The following is a 20,890-nucleotide window of genomic DNA, read 5'->3' as shown; positions in this document are numbered from 1 at the left end:
TTTTTCGTTACAAGGTGCAAGGGAAGAAAAGGAAGACGATGTTGTTGTTCGATCGGATGGTGATATTGGTGGCTTCTCTTTTGCTGCTGTTTTTGATGGCCATGCTGGTTTTTCATCTGTCGAGTTTCTCAGGTTACATAGATTCTTTCTTAAGCTGTATATGCTTTTGAGATTATAGATAACATATTAGTGAAACTGCATAATTCTGTTTGTTAAGCAATCTTGGGAAGAAAAAAGTTGCTTGGAAAAAGAAATACTCATTATTTGTTTTAAGCCTATTTATGATTTTTGTGATTTTAGCGAGATTTTACCAGTAAATATAAGCCAAATTAATTTATAAGCAGTTTCTTGATAGAATGATAGTCCCATGTTGAATTGTGGGATTTTAATTTATATCCCTCTGCTTCTTCTTTTTTCATGAAGGAAAGATCAAAACCATATAAGCCGCTTTAGATTTTATTTGCATCTTCTGATTCTATATATGCATTAGGGAGGAGCTGTATAAAGAATGTGTTCCAACATTACAAGATGGGATGTTGCTAAGTAGCAAAGATTCAAGTGTAGTAAAGAAGGCATTGGAGGAGGCTTGTATAAATGCCGATACGGAGTTATTGAACTGGTATGAGCATTAGTTCTCGATAGTTGCCAATGTTTTTTAAAAGACCAATTTCGAGCATTGCTATTTATTTTCCCAAGCACGGCCTTAATCACACCAGGGTACGCACACTTATTTGCCAAATATATGTTATTGTGTTAAATTTATTGTTATTTGGTCTCTCTTTTTTGCTAAGGCTTGAAGAGACAGGGAAGCAAACTGAATCTGGTTCTACAGCAACAGCTATATTTCTTAGAAATGTTATGCTAATTGTTTCTCATGTTGGTGACTCAAGTGTGGTACAAATCTTACTTTCTCAATACTTAACAGACATATATGACTTCCTTAAAAACTGATGAAGTTTAAAAAGTACCTTCAATAAATTCCTTCATGCTTAATTGACTCGATAATGTAGGTTCTCTCCCGTTCTGGCAAAGCAGAAGTACTGACCAACCCTCATCGCCCTTATGGAAACAACCTTATTTCAAGAGATCAGGAGAATCAGAGAAGCAGGTGGATGGGTGTGTTTTTACATTCCTATTTCATTTTACCTTTTATATGTATATGTTTCCATTGGTGATTCTGACGCCTCCATAAATGTGATTAGACATCTCAATTGACTCCCATACTTTGAGGCACCTTATTTATTTTTGATGCTTAATTGCTTAAGGCACCTATCCGCTTGAAATCTACTTAGATGATGAATGATGCTCATTTTCATAGAGCTTATTGTATCACACTATCATGTACTTTCAAGTCGGAAATACATATTACTAAAAAAAAGATGGGTTATTCAAGCGTCTACTTTGCAGATCTTATTCATATATTGGGGAATTATCTGCTTAATTAAAATAAGATCAATACAAGTAATGCACTATATACAGAGGACACATCCAGTCAGTGGCATGCACCAAATGATATTTCGTGTCTCTTACCCTTTCTAATATTTTAAGGGGATCCTTCTTACACTTCCCCCATAAAAAATTCTGATGCTGTAGGGCAATGGAAGCTCTCTCATCCTGTATTGGAGTTCAAACCAGACATTTTACTTCCCTATGATGTTCTTTTGGTAGAAAGCTAATAGTGAATCACTACATGTAACAAAGGATATAAACAGAATGAGTAACAGTTTCATAATTCAAACTTTCTACTCTGAAAACAGTAATATGCTTTGGAGTTTTACCTGAATGAGTTGTTCTCTTTGTAGAAAGAACTTCACTAAACATCCTGTTCAGTTTGAATAGTTCATGGTTTGACAGCAATAGCTACTAGCTTATGCTTTTTAATTTCAGCTGATTAGATTCATTAATAGTCTGAGATTTGTTATCTGTTGTTCAGTGATTTATCCCAATTATCACTCCTTGTAATGGTACTTATCTACTGAAATAGATTGTGAATGGAAGAATATGTGGAGATATCTCTGTTTCCCATGCTTTCGGTGACTTGCAGTTCAAGACAAAGTTGCAGTTCAAGACAAAGAAGAATGAGTTCGTGTCTTGTACTTTCCTTTCTTCCCTTTTCATCTTAGTGATTACACATGATTTTTTTAAGTTTTTGGATTATCTTTGATCGTTAAATTTTTTTGAATTCTGATGGGCCTCATGTGTTCTCTTTCTAAAAAGAATGCTGGTGCAAGGAGTTGAGGTGGGAAGATGGACCTCAAAATTTGTTTCTCGGTATTGTTAATAACTAAGGCTACATTTTAATTTAATTGTTTACAGTTACATACATAACTTCCTGATTAGAATTTTCTCCATTGATTGTTAATGCATTTTGTATTGTAATAGAGTTCAGTTCAAAGGAGATCTTGTTACAGCATCTCCAGACATTTATCAAGTAGCTCTTGCATCTGATGCTGAATTTTTATTGTTAGCATCTGATGGCCTATGGGGTTATGTGAACAGGTTAGCTGGGTGGCTTCATTCTTATTTTATCTTTTCGGCATAGTAACCCAACCTAAAACATAATGGATTCCTCGTCTATCATTTGTTAATGGTTCGAAGCTCCAACTAACAAATACTAACCAACTTTTTTTTCCTGTTTTGATGTTTCAGCTTGGATGCAGTAACATTTGTCAGGAATCAACTTCGAGAACATGGAAATGTTCAGGTACATTCTAAAATAGTGGTCCAATTGGATCCAGATATGCATAATACATGCTCCAAATCTCAAATTCTTATATCACATTCAAGATCCTGCTGAATCTTACTCAATTTCCATTCTTCTGGTTATTTTCCTTTCTTCTGTTTTCAGCGTGCTTGTGAAGCTCTGGCACATGCAGCTCTGGTACTTTTTATCCCTGATGATTAGTTGTCTTTTGTACATATCAAGTGATATTTCTACTTAGACGGTTTCACTACAACATCATAAAACTCTGCAGGATCAAATGTCACAAGATAATGTTAGCATCATCATAGCCGATTTGGGGTATGTCCTCATTTCTCAATTGCATTTATAGAATTTCACTCGCTTGTTATGGTCACCTTATTTATAATTCGTTTTACAACGAATTAAGGCGTCCTTTTCTGAAATGGAGAAGTAACAGAGAAGGACAGGATTTACATTATTTTACTGAGTAATTAAACCGAGGTCACCACAACTCAATTGTTGTTCTTGTGGAACATATTCAACTGTGATAGCTTAAGAGGTAAATAACCCTCTCAGGTTTGTAAACCTAGCTGCCTGCAACTGCAACATGGGACATGGCAAAATGTTTCCCGGTTTGCAGAAGTATCCTCCCCCTCGTCTTCACCTACTGGTTTGAGTTCAGCGGTACCCATGCACTCATGCAGGGTCAACTTTTAATGAGATCTAATGCAATGCTAGGCTGGAGCCAGTAAAGAAAGTAAAGGATACCCGTATTTGTTGTAATCAGTATCAATGGCTATAGGTTTACTAATGGTGAAGTTCTTTGCCATGTTTACTTGAGGGGCTTTGCTAGTTCCCTTTTAACTCTTAGAGATAGATTACGACTGACAAGAAGTGAGCTACTTCAGGTGAGATTCCAGCACTGATTCACAAACCAATCACTGTCGACAAGTAGGTGGCATGCTACTTTAACCTTGAACTTGAACTTAAGTTGGGCAAAATAATGCTGTTTCCTTACAAGCCATAGGTTAATTCTGTTTTCTGCTGCTTTAATAGTAAGGCATGTGTCCTTCTTGACATATCATATCAAATTTGACCTATAAGATTTGGAATCAACATGTGATACATATATGCTATGTTTTATTTGTTTGATATGCTCTTTTATTATCCTTTCTGTCATTGTGTTTGATATGCTCTTTTGCTTCCTTAAATCTGCAAATACTGGTGCATATAGGAGGACAGACTGGGAGAATTTGGCACCTCAGCAACAAAATTTTGTATGGGAACTAAGCCAAGCTTTTGCAACTATTTCTATTGTTTCACTAGGAATATGGGTGACATATTTTCTTTCTTTATAAGTTTCAACAGTTATCAGCAATCTGTGTATATATATGAGTATCACATTCATAACTTGTAAATACATGTGGGCCTCAAAACTTATTGTCGTTGAAGATGATACGCCAAAAATAAACTCAACGATTAGTTATACATCTCTTTCTCATATTCTTGTGAGACCACAAACGGTTGTTCATCAACTATGTTTCTCAAACTCTTCATTACACCTTGTTCTTTATGCTAGTTGTTAAATCATTTTGTTGAAGAAAGGATTAAGAACCGCTGATACGTTAGCTTAAAGTTTCAAAAAGTGGAGCATGTATGTTAATAACATGCAAATTATATTCACAAAATTCAGTGCTCAATATAAGCCTAGGGATCTAGACGCTTTTGAAAGGTGCCTGCGCCCTTACAGAGAGCCTATTAGTAGAAAATTATCAATCCTTTTCTGTGGTGATAAACTCTGTATTAGAACAAGGGTACAACAGTACAACCAATCTCTGCAGCTGTGTGACTTCTTAATGAATTTTTTCATTAATCAGATAAGATACGAGTGATGCTGCATTTTCAATTTGTTCTCTCTTATACGGTTATTATACCTATGCGCTTGATACCTAATGGCTAACAGAACAACAGAAGCACAAAAAACTCGATTTTCTGGGCAAAGTTGTGAGGCAAAAAGGAATCAAAGAGTGTATAAATTGGTTCTAGCTATTTGTGCTATCCCACCTTGAATCCTACCCTCAGCTTGTTAATTACATCCCTTCCACAAGACTGGGCATCCCCTGGGAATAAATTGTTCAACATGATCAGAAAACAAAATTCTCTTAACTATTTTAACTAACAAAATGCAAATAACAATCATAGCTAAGTCAAATATTTTGCAAAATGGAAGAAACCGAAAAAATAATCAACCTGGGTAGCTTATATTCTCCTGGTAAAGAAGTAGCAGAAAGGGAAGTGTGTTTAGCTTTAGCTTTAGTTAGTGGTAAGGGAATATGGGACAAAGCTTTACTTAGTGGTAGTAAACCTTTTTTGACGTGGAAGCACATCAATGCTGCGTGCAAGCTAAGCAAACTACTCTCTTTTCTCTAGTGTGAAGAAACAGAGTTGGCTTCTTTATTTTTTACTACTTAGTTTACCATTAAACCGATGTTAATTCCGACCACCAGACTTTATTTACAATATTTAATGAATCCACTGATCACATTTGTAATGAAATTTGCATTTTTATGTCGGCAAAAACAGAAAATCGGATGATCAAAAATTCAAAAGAAGTTACGTAGGAAGCAAGTCAACAACAGTCCAGGTACATGGTCTTACCAAAGTATCAAACATAGCATTCAAATAATGGAAGACCCCAGTCCCAGTCCCAGTCCCAGTCCCACCACCACGTGCAAAGGAAGAAGACTTGAAAGAAAAGTGGAGAGATAATATAAGATATTTGTGGTTCACACATTCTCTCTTTATTGACTGTAGGAAGAAACAGAGTTGTTGGTTTTTTTCATTTCATCACAAACAGTAGAGAGAGTTTTCCATAACTTCTTTGTCGATCTTGGACTAGTGCTCAGCTTAACATCACTCGATCAATTATATTATATATAAGGTCAGTTTATTACAAATTTTCTTCTTCCTTGTTAGTTGCTATTATACACTTGATTATTACTCTTGTTTTTAATTGTCATTCATTTAAAGGTTAAAACATTTGTTTTGCAAACTTAAACTCTTGATCCATCACTTATTTGAAATCTGAGCTAACCAATTCTACTGATAAAGTCCAATGATGACTATCTCTTAAAACTGATTTGTATTTTTAGCTGCTAATTCTCCACCTTTACATGATTTTAAATGTGCAGATATCCAGTTCGTACTTGAACGTTTTCCTTTGGTTCTTGTTATTAGAGGTTCAGAGAACAACCAACTGCCCAAATAAACAAGTGAGATTATACATATTCTCTATTTACTTAATGTTATGTATTTTACATATGTCCTACTGGAATAGCTCTATCATGTCTCATCACTTTAATTAACAACCAACGTGTTGTAATGACAGGTATGGAAGTTGTTGGAGCAGCAGTTGGAAGCGTACTGACTTGTGCGCTTAATCAGTTGGGTGTCAAAAGTCTGAGTGAAGAAATTCAAACATTGAGAAACAAAAAAGGAGATCTGATTGCCAGAGTAAAGGAGGTGGAAGAAACATTGCGAATTGCAGAGGTAGAACAAGGAAAGAAGCGCACAAGTTGAAGCAAAAACTGGTTGAATAATGCCAACAATGTTATAAATAAGGCAGATGTGGTGGACAAAGGAAGCCAAAGTGGGAACAGATGCCTAAGTAAAGTTTTACCTAATTGTTGTTCAAGCCTAGTTGTTGTTCAAACTGAAATTGCTAAAGCAAATTTTGAATTGACGAAGTGATGGTTGGTCTCTTAAATGATGGTCGGCTAGTCGATTCTCAGATGAGGCATTAGAGTCTTTGGCGTTTTTTGGGAATGGAGATGCCAACAACAAGACTGATTGGTAAAACTGCTGATGAGAAGAACTTCAAGATGGTTTGGGAATATATAGTAGGTGATGAGTTTGAGAAAATTGGTGTCTATGGGATGGGTGGTGTAGGAAAACCACCATTATGAAGAAAATCAATAACCAGCTCTTGCAAGAAACAAAGCCGCGTTTTGAAAATGTTTTGTGGGTTACTGTATCCAAAGATGTTGATGCTCAAAAACTTCAAAGCAGATTGCAAAGAAAGTCACATTGGATCTTTCTGCTGAACAAGATGAAGCTAGGCGGTCATCATTGTTGCTAAATGCATTGCATAGAAAGGGAAAGTTTGTACTTATCCTAGACGACATATGGGAGGCATTTGATTTACTTGAGTACTTGGAGTTCCCGAACCTACAAAATACAATGGGTGCAAGATAGTATTAACTACTAGATCATTGGAAGTGTGCAGAGGGATGTTGTGCCGAAAAAGATGTCAAAGTTGAACCGCTTCTAAGGATGAAAACATGGGAACTGTTCTTGGTAAATGTCGGTGATAAAGCTTGTTCCCGACGTGGAAGAGATTGCAAAAGAAGTGTTGCAGGAATGTTGTGGTTTGCCGCTTGCAATCATCACAATTGGGCTAGCTATGAGAAGCAAAGATGTTGGTGATGTTGATGAGTGGCGAGTTGCATTATCAGATCTGCGAGAATCTACAAGTTTGAACATGGCCATGGAGGAGAAAGTCATTCAAATCACGAAATTCAGTTCACGATCAATTAAGGAAAACCACCGTATGTTTCTTATATTGTGCATTGTATCCCCGAAGATTATAAAATCGACACTAGTGAGTTGATTGAGTATTGGGTTATGGAAGGGTTAGTCAAGGGATCGAAAGCAAAGAAGATGAAATGCGCCGTGGCGTGTTATATCTTGAATAAACTAAAGGGTTGTTGCATGCTAGAAGAAGTTTCTTTAAAAGGTAGTCTTCATTTTAAAGTTGATAGGGACCTTGTTAAAATGCATGATTTGATTAGGGATATGGCTCTTTACATCACGAAAACAAAACCTAAATTCATGGTCAGAACTGGGCTTTCATCAACAAAAGTACCGCATGAAGATGATTGGTCGGAAGATCTTGAGAGGGTTTCGTTTATGGAAAGTGGAATAGAAAATATTTTAATTATTCCGAAATGCCCAAAACTCTTGACATTGATCTTTGCTCAGAAGAACTATTCATCTAGATCAAAACAAACAGACGAATTCATCCGGAAAAACACAGTGTGCCTGATTTTTTTATGGACATGATTAGTCTGACGGTTCTCGATTTATCTGGGACTCTTATTGAGTCGTTACCAGATTCACTTTCTGATTTGGTGAATCTTCGTGGTTTACTCTTAATTGAATGTTGGAAATTAGTTAGAGTGCCTTCTCTATCAAAGCTTCAGTCACTGAGAGTGTTGAAGCTCACAAGTTCTGCCATAGAAGAACTGCCTCATGGGATGGAAATGTTGGTCAACCTCAGAAGCCTTAATCTCAGTCACAATAGTAAATTGAAAGAAATGATCCCTCCAGGATTGATATCCAAGTTGTCCTTACTTGAAGAGTTAAAATTGCTGATAATAGAACCGAAAAATGTGTATGCGCGAGAAAGAGGGGGAGATTTCGTGCAGGAACTCTCAAGCCTGACACACTTGGAGAATCTTACAATCAAATTTCACGAGCTGTCGGACTTTATTTCCTACGGTGAATTTACAAACTTTGAAAAGTTAAAAAGTATTTTATTGATAATAGAAATAGAAGATATTTTAAAGTAGCACGAAAGTCAGCCCCAGGAGAGAAGTCTAGGTTTGTCCAACTCAAAGGGTATTCCTTGCAATGCCCTCCGACTTCCGAAAAGCATTCAATATCTTCAAGTTAAACATTTCAATGAAATCTCAAGGTTATCAGAGTTGTCATTCCTACACGGAGATTTTCCTTGTTTGAGGAGCTTAGAGATCTATCGTTGTGATAATATCAAAGTTTTATGCTCGTCTAGGTTGCTTCAACAGCTTCATAACCTTGAAGAGATCAATTGGAGGAGCTAGTGGTAGGGATGGAGATGAGAGTGGTGCCATTCCAGTACTCCCGAGGTTACATAATCTGAACTTAATAGAATTACCAAAACTGAAGAGCAATTGGATATTCATGTACAGCAACTCTTGGCAGGATGTTTATATTCAACTAGGTTATTACAACACTTTCAATACCTGGAAGAGATCTGCGTAGTGAATTGTGCAGAAGACGAAGAACCATCTGAAGAAGAAGAACCATCTGAAATTGATGATGTCGCACTCCCAAGGTTGAAGGCATTGAATTTTCTCGAATCTACCGAAACTGAAGAGCATTTGGAAGGGCGTGATGGTTTGTGACTCTCTTCAAGCAGTTTGGGTACGCAATTGTCCTGAATTGAAAAGGCTCCCTCTGTTCAACCGAGAACATCAGTCAGCCCCACCTTCTCTCAAACGAATCCAAGGAAGCAGAGAGTGGTGGGATTCACTCGAGTGGGGAGATTACCCACGTCCTGAACATCTCTTTGAAGGGATCTGACAAAGAATGGTGGTGATAATGATGATGATGATCGTGATGATGACAAAGAAGAAGTTGAAAAAGAAGAAGAAGATGATCAGTAAAAAGGCTTGTATTCTTTTTCAAACGTGGGAAAATGATCTTTTCTCGAAAATCTTCGTTTTTTGGCTTCAATCGGTTCTTTTCTGCTTCGATAATCTGCTTCTACACTGAAAACCCTTTCGATCAAGGTATGTGTCATGTTCATCCGTAGTTTCAAGCTTTTCCTCAGAAACTTTATTTCTTTTTAGGAGGATTTTGTTTGATTTGTTGCCGTTTTTAAAGATTTTCAAATAATTTGATAGATAATAGGTCATGCTGATGTTGTTGTTTAATTTATCAACCGATAAATTCAAATTGATTTAGTGGAGAATCAGAAATTCTAGTCTTGTTTTGGTTTCAATTGATTGAAATATTGAATTTGTTTGTTTTCGTTTTTTGCAGGGATTGTCACAAATAGTATTGGAACTTCTTTTGGTAAGGGTAAAACTCAGCGGTGGGAGTCTAATGTGTCAACAATGTCAGCGTAACCGACAACACCCGGTGCTGTCGTCTTTTGTTCCAATTGCACAAAACGTCACCAACAACTGGTATTTAGAACTGTAAATAATTAATGATATCTATTAACTAGAAATCTATTTTTAATATACAGTAGTTGAAATTTTCGTGAATTATGTGATGTGTTGTTTTGATGAATTGATAACAATTGTGCTCTCGATCGTTACTCTTTTCAGTTTCAGTTGTAACTCCCTAAATGTAATTTGTTAGGACCTAGAAGATCAAGAGTTTGAAATGGGAATTTCCACAGTTCAAAAGTGTATATAAAGATTGTCACTTTTCTGAATTTTATTGCTAAATAATAATTTTGTGTACAACTATATAATGAGTTTATTTGAAAATTCTGGTTTCTGTATGGAATATAACAGGTGGTATGGCATTTGCCTTTTTGTTTCGATCTGTTACTTTTTACTTTCTTGTATTTTTTTTTTTGTAGAATACCAACATAATATTTGTGTACAGTCTGCGAGGAACCCAATCCAAATGACAAACTTCAGCAGCTCCTCTACTTGCTACACGGAGTGTTTCCTCTCCTCCGACAAGTTGTTTCGGAGCAGGATTCTGAGATAGAAGTGAAAGCCAAATCACAGGGTTGAGCATGCGGAAATGAACATCAGAATCAAAAGAATTAAACTTGATGAAGATGGAGGTCAGTATTGGTATGCTCAAATACCCTCATGTTTGTATTGGCTTCTTCTTTCTTTCTTTCGTAGTTTTTTGTTACTTCCAAATATTGTAGTTGCAACTGAAATTGCTTTTTATTTTTATCTTTACTTTTTGTTTTTTTCGATTTGTTTGTGGTTGTGGGAGGGGGATCATGTCTTTTTACTTGTTCCCTTCTTTGCATGTGACCATACAACTTTTTTTTTATGGTGATATAACTCTGAGTCATTTACATCTTAGTTGGAGATAGATTAGATGTATTTTTGTGGTTTGATCAGTAGCAAGTCCTGTATACATGTGTTTTTGTTGTTCACTTACCAAAAAGGGGAAAAAGAAAACATGAAGTTCGCCATTTTGTAATAAGCAGATTCATTTTATTAGACAGAAGATCAATACAAGAAACCGGGTAGGAAGGACATCTATATATTCTAGTACTCATTATACAACTAATGCATCTTATGTTCCTCACTAGTATGGCGTTTTTAAAGATTTTTAAATAATTTGTTGTTCAATTTATCCACAGATAAATTCGAATTTGTGTTGATTTTTCGTGGAGATTCAGAAATTCTAGTCTTGTTTTGGTTTCAATTGATTGGAATTTTGAATTTGGTTGTTTTGTTTTTTCAGTTGATTTGGATTTTATTTGCATCTTCTGATTCTATATATGCATTAGGGAGGAGCTGTATAAAGAATGTGTTGCAACATTACAAGATGGGATGTTGCTAAGTAGCAAAGATTCAAGTGTAGTAAAGAAGGCATTGGAGGAGGCTTTTATAAATGCCGACACTGGGTTATTGAACTGGTATGAGCATTAGTTCTCGATAGTTGCCAATGTTTTTAAAAAGACCAATTTCGAAAGCATTGCCATTTTTTTTTCTCCAAGCACGGCCTTAATCACACCAGGGTACGCATTACTTATTTGCAAAATATATGTTATTGTGTTAAATTTATTGTTATTTGGTCTCTCTTTTTTGCTAAGGCTTGAAGAGACAGGGAAGCAAACTGAATCTGGTTCTACAGCAACAGCTATATTTCTTAGAAATGATATGCTAATTGTTTCTCATGTTGGTGACTCAAATGTGGTACAAATCTTGCTTTCTCAATACTTAACAGACATATATGACTTCCTTAAAACTGATGAAGTTTAAAAAGTACCTTCAATAAATTCCTTCATGCTTAATTGGCTCGATAATGTAGGTTCTCTCCCGTTCTGGCAAAGCAGAAGTACTGACCAACCCTCATCGCCCTTATGGAAACAACAAGGTTTCTCTTCAAGAGATCAGGAGAATCAGAGATATTGCTACTTAAACGGTTTCACTACAACTTCATAAAAATTCTGCAGGATCAACGGTCACAAGATAATGTTAGCATCATCATAGCCGATTTGGGGTATGTCCTCATTTCTCAATTGCATTTATAGAATTTCACTTTCGCTTGTTATGGTCACCTTATATATAATTCTTTTACAAATCTAATTAAGGCATCCTTTTCTGAAATGGAGAAGTAATAGAGAAGGACTGGATTTACAATATTTTACTGAGTAATTAAACCGAGGTCACTACAACTCAATTGTTGTTCTTGTGGACGATTTCAACTGTGATAGCTTAAGAGGTAAATAACCCTCTCAGGTTTGTAAACCTAGCTGCTTGCAACTGCAACACGGGACATGGCAAAATGCGGTTTGCAGAAGTATCCCCCCCCCTCGCCTTCACCTACTGGTTTGAGTTCAGCGGTACCCATGCACTCATGCAGGGTCAACTTTTAATGAGATCTAACGCAATGCTAGGCTGGAGCCAGTAAAGAAAGTAGAGGGTACCCGTATTTGTTGTAATCGGTATCAATGGCTATAGGTTTACTAGTGGTGAAGTTCTTTGCCATGTTTACTTGATGGGCTTTGCTAGTTCCCTTTAACTCTTAGAGATAGATTACCACTGACAAGAAGTGAACTACTTCAGGTGAGATTCCACTACTGATTCACAAACCATAGGGTAAATAATTCCTTTCTCACATTTTGTAATTATGAAAATTTATTATACCCGAGCGGTTCAATGAACAAGTGTTTGACCTATATTTTCCATGTACACCGTGAATCAGGTCTTTTAACTTTCGATCCCCTTTTTGTATATCTGTCATTGTTTTAAGTTTTAAATTACAGGTTTTGGATTTGTTTGATGTGAAGCGCAATGGTGTTATTGAATCCAGGGAATTTATTAGGTCATTGGGCATCTTTCATCCCAACACTCCACTGGAGGAGAAAGTTGCATGTAAGAATTGATTCTCATTACTTACACGTATATTCATGATCTCATATTAACGTACTAGATTCTACTGGTAATCAGTTACTCAAAAAACTGCCCACCTTTCCACTGTATCCTTTAATTTGCTGATCACACTTTGGTAAATTCTTTGTGTAGTTGCATTTCGACTATATGATCTAACGCAGACTGGCTTAATTGAACGTGAGGAGGTGATTTAGTATATATATCATTCAGGTTCTCTCCATTTATTCCGTATGTATGTGCTTGACTTATCAAGAAGCATGTTATAGTACACAAGACACATGTTATCATGCAGAATATTGAACTAGAGATATGGATTTAGAGATGGGAATATGTGATCTTAAAATCTAGTAAATATCATATCATGTTATCGACTATGTTTAACACAGTTTTGATCCCACTGACTTTGGGGAGCCATACATTATATTTCTGACTGATTGGTAAATAATCAATTGAAAATTTTAAGCATTTCATTTCGGGTGTTCAAGACCAAATTTATATGCTTAGAAAAGTCCGTGATTGAACAAATGTCTCAACTTATAATGAAATGATGAGAAGTCTTCGACCAATACTTTTCAATTTTGTATGTGCAACAAAGGGTCATTCATAATGAGTCACAAAGGGCATACCACATGACTGAATATAAGAAGACATCAGACGTTCAGACCAAATTATACAAGGCATACAACATTTCAATGTGTAAGAATCTGATTCTTAAACCAGTTTGTATGTAACTTTTGTTGTATGTTTCAGTTAAAGGAGATGGTGTTGGCTCTTTTGATCGAGTCTGATCTGGCCCTCACTGAGGATGTTGTCAAAACAATCGTGGATAAGGTCATCTGCTCTCTCTGGAATTGTACACTTACCTTATATCTGTTTGTTATATATTCTCATTGCTGTCTTGCTACAGACATTTACTGACGCAGATTCAAAAGGCGATGGAAGGACAAATATGCATCAAATGGCTGCACGGTTATTATCATCTCAGACAATTAAAGGTGGTGGTATATGGTAGGACAAAAAAACACCATTTCTGCATTGGTGCTGGGAATGCGCACGGTTGTAGAAATGAAGAGCCTTGTCTCACAAAGACTCTGGAGGATTGGAGGACATCAAAGTTGATAGCGTCGGACTGCAACAGCTTGGATCCGTGGAACAAGAAGCAGAAAAGTGTAAGACTTGTTAGTAAACGAACCTGGTGTGGGGCATGCAATCCATGAAAAGTTTAAGGTGCAAGTTTTGAGTAATGGAAAATCATTGGATGAGAGTATAAGACGGAGTTCCCAACTATGGCTGAAGCAGATTCAGATCTCCTTGTCGAGGTTGAGGGTGTAGTTGGGGATTTCACTATTTCAGCAAGGATAAGGGTGTTTGCCCCCTAATGCTTGAACGAGGGCCAAGGTGGCAGTGTGCTCTTCATTGGTAGGATTTCCTAACCGGTAACCAATACCACACTTCAAAGATTTTCTGCACGTACGCCCTTCATTCCCTGGCCAGTTTCCTAAACCAATTAGGAATGTAACCAAACGAAAGCTATATAGAATTCCCTGGTTGTTTCCTTTTCGAATTCCAATTAGAATTAGCAATCCTCTTATGTTTATTTATGTAAACGCTAAGGGCCTTACAGTTAGCACCCTCTTTTTTCTGTGGTAGTTGAGTTTGACTGTTTTCTTTTGGAGATAATAGATTTTAGCTTTTGTAGAGATTAGATTGTAAATTTTGGAACTGGCTAGATTAATTGATGTTCTTCCATTCAAGTTTCCTTCCACTTTCGCTTGTTGTATCAAATCCAAAACTACATGCCTCCCACAAACAAACCTACAAAATTAAATAGAAGAGGAATTGATGATGGAAAATCAGAATAATCGTGAAGATTTGAACATCTTCAACGAGAAGAAAAGTGATTTGGTCGTGCCAGATAAGTGGGAAGATTTGTCTACCTGCGGCAAGAATAACAATTTGGTTGGTTGTGCCATATCATGGGGAAGATTTCTTCTTTAACATATTTACAAGACTTCATGGGCGTGAACTTAATCAGTTTGAGCCTTTGAGGTATGAATGCAAACTGTAGTACAACCGTACAAGTTAATTAGCAGCTCATCTTTCATTAACGCTCATTTTCACTGTTGTCAATCTAATCTTAGTTTGATCGCATTTCCGAAATATATTGGCCCCAGAATCTATGATCCTAAGATTAAACAAATTAAGAATGAAGAGGTTACTGTGAAAGATTTATGTATTGATCATAACACCATAAAGTTTGTGAGTAGTAGTTGTAATGGTTTAGTACTACTGGACCCTCTGCCAAATGGAGGAAAATGTGCGTTTGTAATCCTGTCACTGGTCAGCTGCTCCAACTGCCTCGTACGAAAAGGAGTCATACATTTATCTTGGCGAACGTACCCATCATCTATTTATATCATCCATTTTGTGTTTGCATGGGAGGAGTCATACATGGTTTCATTTGACACTGTTGAGGACAAGTTTTACAAATCAAAACTTCCAGTTTGTTTATGTAGAATGCAGAAAGTATTACATGAAATAGAAGGTTGTCTTGCCAGACGCATGGAATGATAGATCTCCTCAGTGGCATGTATGGATTTTGAAAAATATCAACACGAGCATGGGAAAAGCGATGCAGTGTAAATCTATCACTTTCGGGTGATATATTTCCTCAATCACTATTGCGGTATTGCCTGCAGGTATTTTTCCACTAAGAAATTTATGCTGTAGCAACTCTGCAACTCTTGAAAATGGCAGAATCTTGATCTTAAAGGTTGGAAATGGGTACCATGTTTACGATGTCCAGCTGCAGCAACTAAGATCTTTGGAGATTAACCCGAAAAATTGGTACGTCATTCAACCCTTTACAGAGAGCATTGTTCCCTGATGAAAACACTTCTTATCATATGATATCACCCCATTATCAAGTTCGATTTTGATGTATTCATAGACTCAAGTTGCAACTGCTCGCCTCTTTGCTGTTGAATGTTAATCCTGTGATTAAATTATTGAAATGCGATGAAAATTTTGTTCAAGAATATACAAAATCGACAAGTCAATTGTATACAGGTCACCACAAGTCAATTGTAACTTCCTACAGAACATTTTTAACTGTAATAGCTCACAGTGTGCATCAACTGCATGCAACTATGCAAGTCATGCCGACATGCAGAGATCACCGAGCATGGAAGGCCAACTTTTATCGAACTTAATTCAGTGACAGAGAGTGCATCGCAGAACTTAATAAGAAACACAGTATAGATGCATAAATTCCCTAGTGTAAGTGGGAAATCTCAAATCCACATATGATGATATGAGTGTACAAAATGAGTAAAAGAAAAAATGATGAGACCAATTATAGACTGATGGACAAATGACATTTAACAATGCAGACTAGATACAAAATTTTATAATAAACAAGAGAAATAAAAAGGAAAGGGGAAAAAAGGTGGTGGGGCATTGAGCGCAAAAAAAATCTAATTTCCCCTCAAAAATCCCCTATTTCTCTCACAAAATCCTAGTTTTCTTGATCTCTCCTCATTTAATGGCAGACTAAAGTACTAAACAAAGGGTTTCTTAGTTTTACTCCATTTTAGAATAAGAGTTTTGTGCAATCATAGATATGGGATGTTCAACGGAGAGTAGTGGATTTGAGCAAAGACGGGGACTCGATGTCGACATAACATATATAGTCATGTTGAAGACTTTCTACAGTGAAGTAATCACCAAATGTCGCCGTGACCTGGTGGTAATGGTTTTGACGGGCGGTATAGTGGTTTGCAGTCCAGTTCAACTGTGGAACTGGGGTGTATCTAGTTAAGAGTTAGGAAAGTCTCCCGAGTCCGATTGTCCCAGCTAGGATGTTGCACTAGGACTTTTCAGTGAAATTTAGGAAGTCGTGAAAATACCCGTGTTCATACAGAAATCAAGAATCGACAAAGGAAATGTTAAATGTTGCATGGATCTAATCAAAGAAACTTCGGGAAGATGTCTCTGTCTCATGTCTTCATTGTACTGGAAGAGTAAATGTATATGTGATTCCATCCCTACTTTATTCAGTAACTTGTGACAGGGAATTTCAGGGCTATTTTGTGCCTAAGAAATGAAAGTGGCAAAAGTCAAACTTCCACAAAAAGTAAGACATACCTGTTAGTCTGTCACTGAATTTCTTCCGTCCACCCCACTTCATGTAAGAGTCCAAGACTGAGATTAAGATAGTTGATACTAGTGCTGTCTTTGGATCAGAGAACAAAACCTTCAACTTATCCCTGTAGCTAATTAGAGTTTGCAAGTCATGCATAAGTTGTGCAAAACGACCACAAGAGAAGCTGCAGTAATCTTAACATCAACTGTGTTATGTTTTGCTGATATCAGAAAACATAGATTCTAAAAGGAAATTTTATATTCGTATCAACGTATTACTTCTAACTTGTTATTGCACAAGTAATATACATATTTTTCATGTAATGTATTATCACACAAAAGTTGACCTGGGTCATAAAAGTATGTTCAATGCATGGTTAAAATCCTAGATCAAAACTAGGGAACTCATTCTTGTCCACTTGTTCTTTTCCTTTGCTCTTAAGTTCCCTGCAGTTCTTTCTTTCAGGATCTTCAGGGCAAGAGTTCGATCCAACCAAACTTGGTAATGGTAAATCAACACCTCCATTATGGGGACCTGAAGCAGGAAGCTTTTCAAAACATTCTGATTGTGAAATCTCAGTAACCACTTGGGCATTACTGCCTACGTTATAATTTTCTGGATTACCATCAGGGATGTGTATTACGCTTCTCCTTATTAAATTCGGCTCGAACGCATCTTGGCCAAGTAAATCCTGATTACCAAACTCACCTAAATCTGAATCTTGGGAAGAACCGATCTGCTGCACAATAGCCTCTTTTGCCGGGGGCATACCCTCCTTCATTGGCCTTTTAAGAGTGAATAAGATTTGGTGGGCTGCAAAAACAGGAACTTGCTATTACACCAATATCACATGCAAACTTATCTCGCTATATAATGCTTGAAAAATTGTGGAAGCAGACAAACCATCACGTATTAGATCTGTTCTAGTACCACTTTGGCTGAACTTGTCCTTATCTACATTAGAGCTTTTAGGATATAAACCCAAATCTTTACCTGAAGATGTATTATTTGGAGGTCCTGTCGTCCATGACACATGCATTTAATGTCAAAAGTAAAACCAGTAAAAAGGTAATCATAGCTTAAGAGTTGAGAGCAGCTGCAAGTGATAAAAGCATTGTGAGGCATTGGACAAACCATATGACTTGGTCTTGTTTCTTCTGTCACTAGAGTTCAACTTCATCCTATCAACAGTAGAGATGGTAGGACATGAAGCCAATGATGTGCCTAAAGAGTTGGCATTTTGGATGTCTCCTTCAATATCAAAACAAAGGAGTTATGAATTGCCAGCCAACAAAAGTAAAGTAAGGGGAATACAAATATCAATTCTATACTTCCAACATGCATAAAGTCATTTTGCATGCCTCAAGCAGATTTATAGACTAGCAAATATTTTTTTTTTATTGGCAAGCCTGTTTTAAATGAGATCAGTAACTCTTTGATGCTGGCCGCAGACCTCTGGTATCATCACCCAAAGGTTTTACCGACTTTGTTAGTCAGCACCTGCAACTAGCTAGCAAGCAAATATTGTAAAACGTATGAGTCCAAAAGCTTGATATCACAAAGAAGTTAATACCTCCTTCCAAAAGTATTGCCTCTCCAATCTCGACCAGATGACCTGTTAGCTCAAGCTTACTCCCAGTTCTGACATCTTCTGAAAAACTCAGGTACTTACTGCTCAGAACAGTTCCATCTTTACTTAACAAAGTGACCTGATAAAATAAGTGATCAGAAAGAAAGGGGAATGTAGTTGTAGGTACTTCATCTTAACAGTTCAACAAAAATTTGATCCAACACTCCACCAGATACGTCAACAGAACCTCAAAGTCTCAAACAACAATTATCATGATCTCCGCCAGTACAATCTGGTAGTACAGCCTTAATTTGTTTTCTATAAGATTCTGGTGAATAAGTTATGGAAGACTAGAACTCGGCCCATATTGCGACTTTAACACACGTCCCAAGAGTTAACTACTGAACTCTATAATGAAACTCAACTCTTGATTATAATCGATATCATTATTACAGAAAGTCCATCAACTATAATAGTGAGAGTTTCAGATAGCAAATCACTGCTGATGAAAAGAGGCGCGGGAGGGGGTAGAATAGAAGAGAAAGTGGTTTATTATAACTTTTTCAATCTATTCTTGTGGTCTGCATATATTTGTACAAGTAGCAGAACACCTTGGCCTGAGCCGTCCATGTTTTCAATCAGGTTTCAATTTTTAAACTGAACAAAATCGAAAATGTTGAAGCTCAATCCAAGATTAAAATCCTAGATCAAAACTAGGGAATGCATCCCTGTCCACTGGTTAGTGGGGCTTACCCAAGATACAGCCGACATGCAGTATTACCTGAAACAATTCTGAATGCAGAATGATTGAACGGAATTGAAAGACAGCTATGATAGCTAGTGCTCCAGGAATTGTTTCATCACTTTATAAAGACCTTTGGTATCAATGCCCAACAGAAAACAGCAAATATACACAGATGCAGTAAATGCAAGTAATCTGAACTAACCTGCTTCCTTTGGGAAAGCGCCAACTGAAAGTCGAGGGAAACCATCATGATACTCTTTCGTTTTTTGTGTGGTGTATAAAGCATGCCACTCTGCATTCATTTGTGAGATATCGAAATAAAGACCAAGAAGGCAAGAACTATAACCATGCAGTAAACAAATGCATCAAAGTTGTGTTTCTACATTTCATTAGAAAAGCACAGAACAAAGCTGTTTGTGTTCAGTTAAATCCCAATATATAAGATGATCTAAATTTAGAATTCTTACCAGGACGTCATACCTACAGTATGCATAAAGATTAAAAGACAATCACTTGCCCACACTTAACTGACAAACTACAGACTCATATTACCAAGAAGGTTTCTTGGCGTGTCTAAGAATAAGACTAACCTGTTCTAACATTATTAGTCAGACTTGGACGATTTTCTGGTGTTGCATTGTTTCCCAGACCATTATGTCCACTCTCTGGTGAATATATGAATCAGTAAACAACCCAAAGTAACAGAGAAATATAATAGCAAGTAAATAAAAAAATAGAATAATAAGAAAAATGATACAAATAATGAATGAGAGAGAGAGAGAGAGAGAGACTAACCACTTTTAACATTGTGTGCCACACTTGGATGATTCCCTGGTGCTACACTGTTTACCAGGCCATTTACGCTCTCTAAGTTTAAGAAATCGGAAAAAAGAAACCAATTGCATCAAGTAACCAAGCTACAAAACAATGCATGATCATGAAACAAATGAATGAGAGAGAAAGAGAGAGACTAACCACTTTTAATATTATATACACACTTGGACGATTCCCTGGTGCTACATTGTTTCCCAATCCATTTACTCTCCCTCAGTTAAAGAAATGGGGAAAACTTAATCAATTGCATCACCCAAACTACACAACAAAGAGTGATGAAGGAGAGAAAATGAGTAAAATGGTTACCCACTGAAGACGAAGAACCATTTAACTTGATCCTGTCAATATGAGAAATACTAGAATTTGAAGCCACTCCTCTGGATGATGTATTGTCACTTTGAATTTCTCCAGCAAAAGGAACTATAGTTTTCAAACAACAAAATAATGAAAATTGAACACTAAGTATCTATTTCCTTCTGGGGGATGCATAAAGGCATTTTGCATACCTTCGTTATGTCATTGACAATCAAATAGTGTAAAATGCATGAGAATCAAAGAGCATGGTACCAAAAAGAAGTTGATACCTTCTTGGTAAGTTCTTTCCTCACCAATCTCAACCAGATGAGCAGTTAGTTCCATCGTACTACCACTCTTGACATCTTCTGATGATTTCAGGTACTTTTACTGCTCAGAATAGTCCCATCATCACTTAACAAAGTAACCTGATTGATTAAGATGTTAGTGAGAAGATGGGAAAAGGTGTCTTCAGTTGCTTCACTTTATCTACTTAGTCAGAACTATGCAACTGTGGTCAGCAGAGCATGTCAACAGGCAGATCTCAAACAACTAACTTCATGGTCTCCCCCAGTACATCTGGTACTATGGACTGACATAGTTTTCAAAAATATGGTGCTTTGGTGTCAAAACATCCTAAAAGTTAGGAAAAGAGAAGAAGTTGAATAATACAATGTGGTATTTCAAATATATTGAT

The 20,890-nt window shown here is 36.7% G+C and overlaps 1 protein-coding gene, 1 long non-coding RNA gene and 1 pseudogene across 18 annotated transcripts in view; 2 read left to right on the top strand and 1 right to left on the bottom strand.

Moving 5' to 3' along the window:
- Window positions 1–14,360, top strand: part of LOC147495739 (protein phosphatase 2C 57-like) — a 76,975-nt pseudogene extending 62,615 nt beyond the window's left edge. The window contains exons 2-15 of the transcript XR_015197686.1: window positions 15–132; window positions 491–619; window positions 792–894; window positions 1,011–1,116; window positions 1,985–2,082; window positions 2,218–2,271; window positions 2,383–2,499; window positions 2,650–2,704; window positions 2,849–2,881; window positions 11,667–11,713; window positions 12,527–12,588; window positions 12,739–12,791; window positions 13,357–13,437; window positions 13,514–14,360. The product of XR_015197686.1 is annotated as a protein phosphatase 2C 57-like (transcript). The remainder of the gene's footprint in view (window positions 1–14; window positions 133–490; window positions 620–791; window positions 895–1,010; window positions 1,117–1,984; window positions 2,083–2,217; window positions 2,272–2,382; window positions 2,500–2,649; window positions 2,705–2,848; window positions 2,882–11,666; window positions 11,714–12,526; window positions 12,589–12,738; window positions 12,792–13,356; window positions 13,438–13,513) is intronic.
- Window positions 5,464–6,253, top strand: LOC147495740 (uncharacterized). Its single transcript, XR_015197692.1, has 3 exons — window positions 5,464–5,624; window positions 5,875–5,955; window positions 6,072–6,253. It is a non-coding gene; the product is annotated as an uncharacterized LOC147495740 (long non-coding RNA).
- On the bottom strand, window positions 13,544–20,643 carry LOC147495738 (uncharacterized). Of its 16 annotated transcripts, none has more exons than XR_015197687.1 (11): window positions 20,484–20,642; window positions 20,041–20,319; window positions 19,861–19,932; window positions 19,268–19,357; window positions 18,324–18,459; window positions 17,885–18,001; window positions 17,654–17,767; window positions 17,459–17,563; window positions 16,753–16,944; window positions 14,544–15,600; window positions 13,544–14,421 (listed from the first exon to the last, which is right to left on the bottom strand). XR_015197687.1 is itself a non-coding variant. In XM_086564432.1 (10 exons), the coding sequence occupies exons 3-10, from the start codon at window positions 19,870–19,872 to the stop codon at window positions 15,551–15,553; spliced, it is 726 nt and encodes a 241-aa protein (XP_086420558.1). In that variant the 5' UTR covers window positions 19,873–19,932; window positions 20,041–20,319; window positions 20,484–20,643; the 3' UTR covers window positions 13,544–15,550. The 16 variants fall into 16 exon arrangements, 11 of the variants coding, with proteins under 11 accessions (XP_086420558.1, XP_086420556.1, XP_086420560.1 ...); XR_015197688.1 differs by having other exon boundaries at window positions 13,544–15,316; window positions 15,395–15,600; XR_015197689.1 differs by having other exon boundaries at window positions 13,544–15,299; window positions 15,395–15,600.
- Between the last annotated feature and the right edge of the window lie 247 nt (window positions 20,644–20,890).

Source organism: Coptis chinensis, chromosome 6 (assembly GCF_015680905.1).
Source record: "Coptis chinensis isolate HL-2020 chromosome 6, ASM1568090v1, whole genome shotgun sequence".
Classification (NCBI taxonomy): Eukaryota; Viridiplantae; Streptophyta; class Magnoliopsida; order Ranunculales; family Ranunculaceae; genus Coptis; species Coptis chinensis.
Note: the sequence above shows the minus strand (reverse complement) of the source record. Positions and strands in the feature narration are given on the sequence as shown.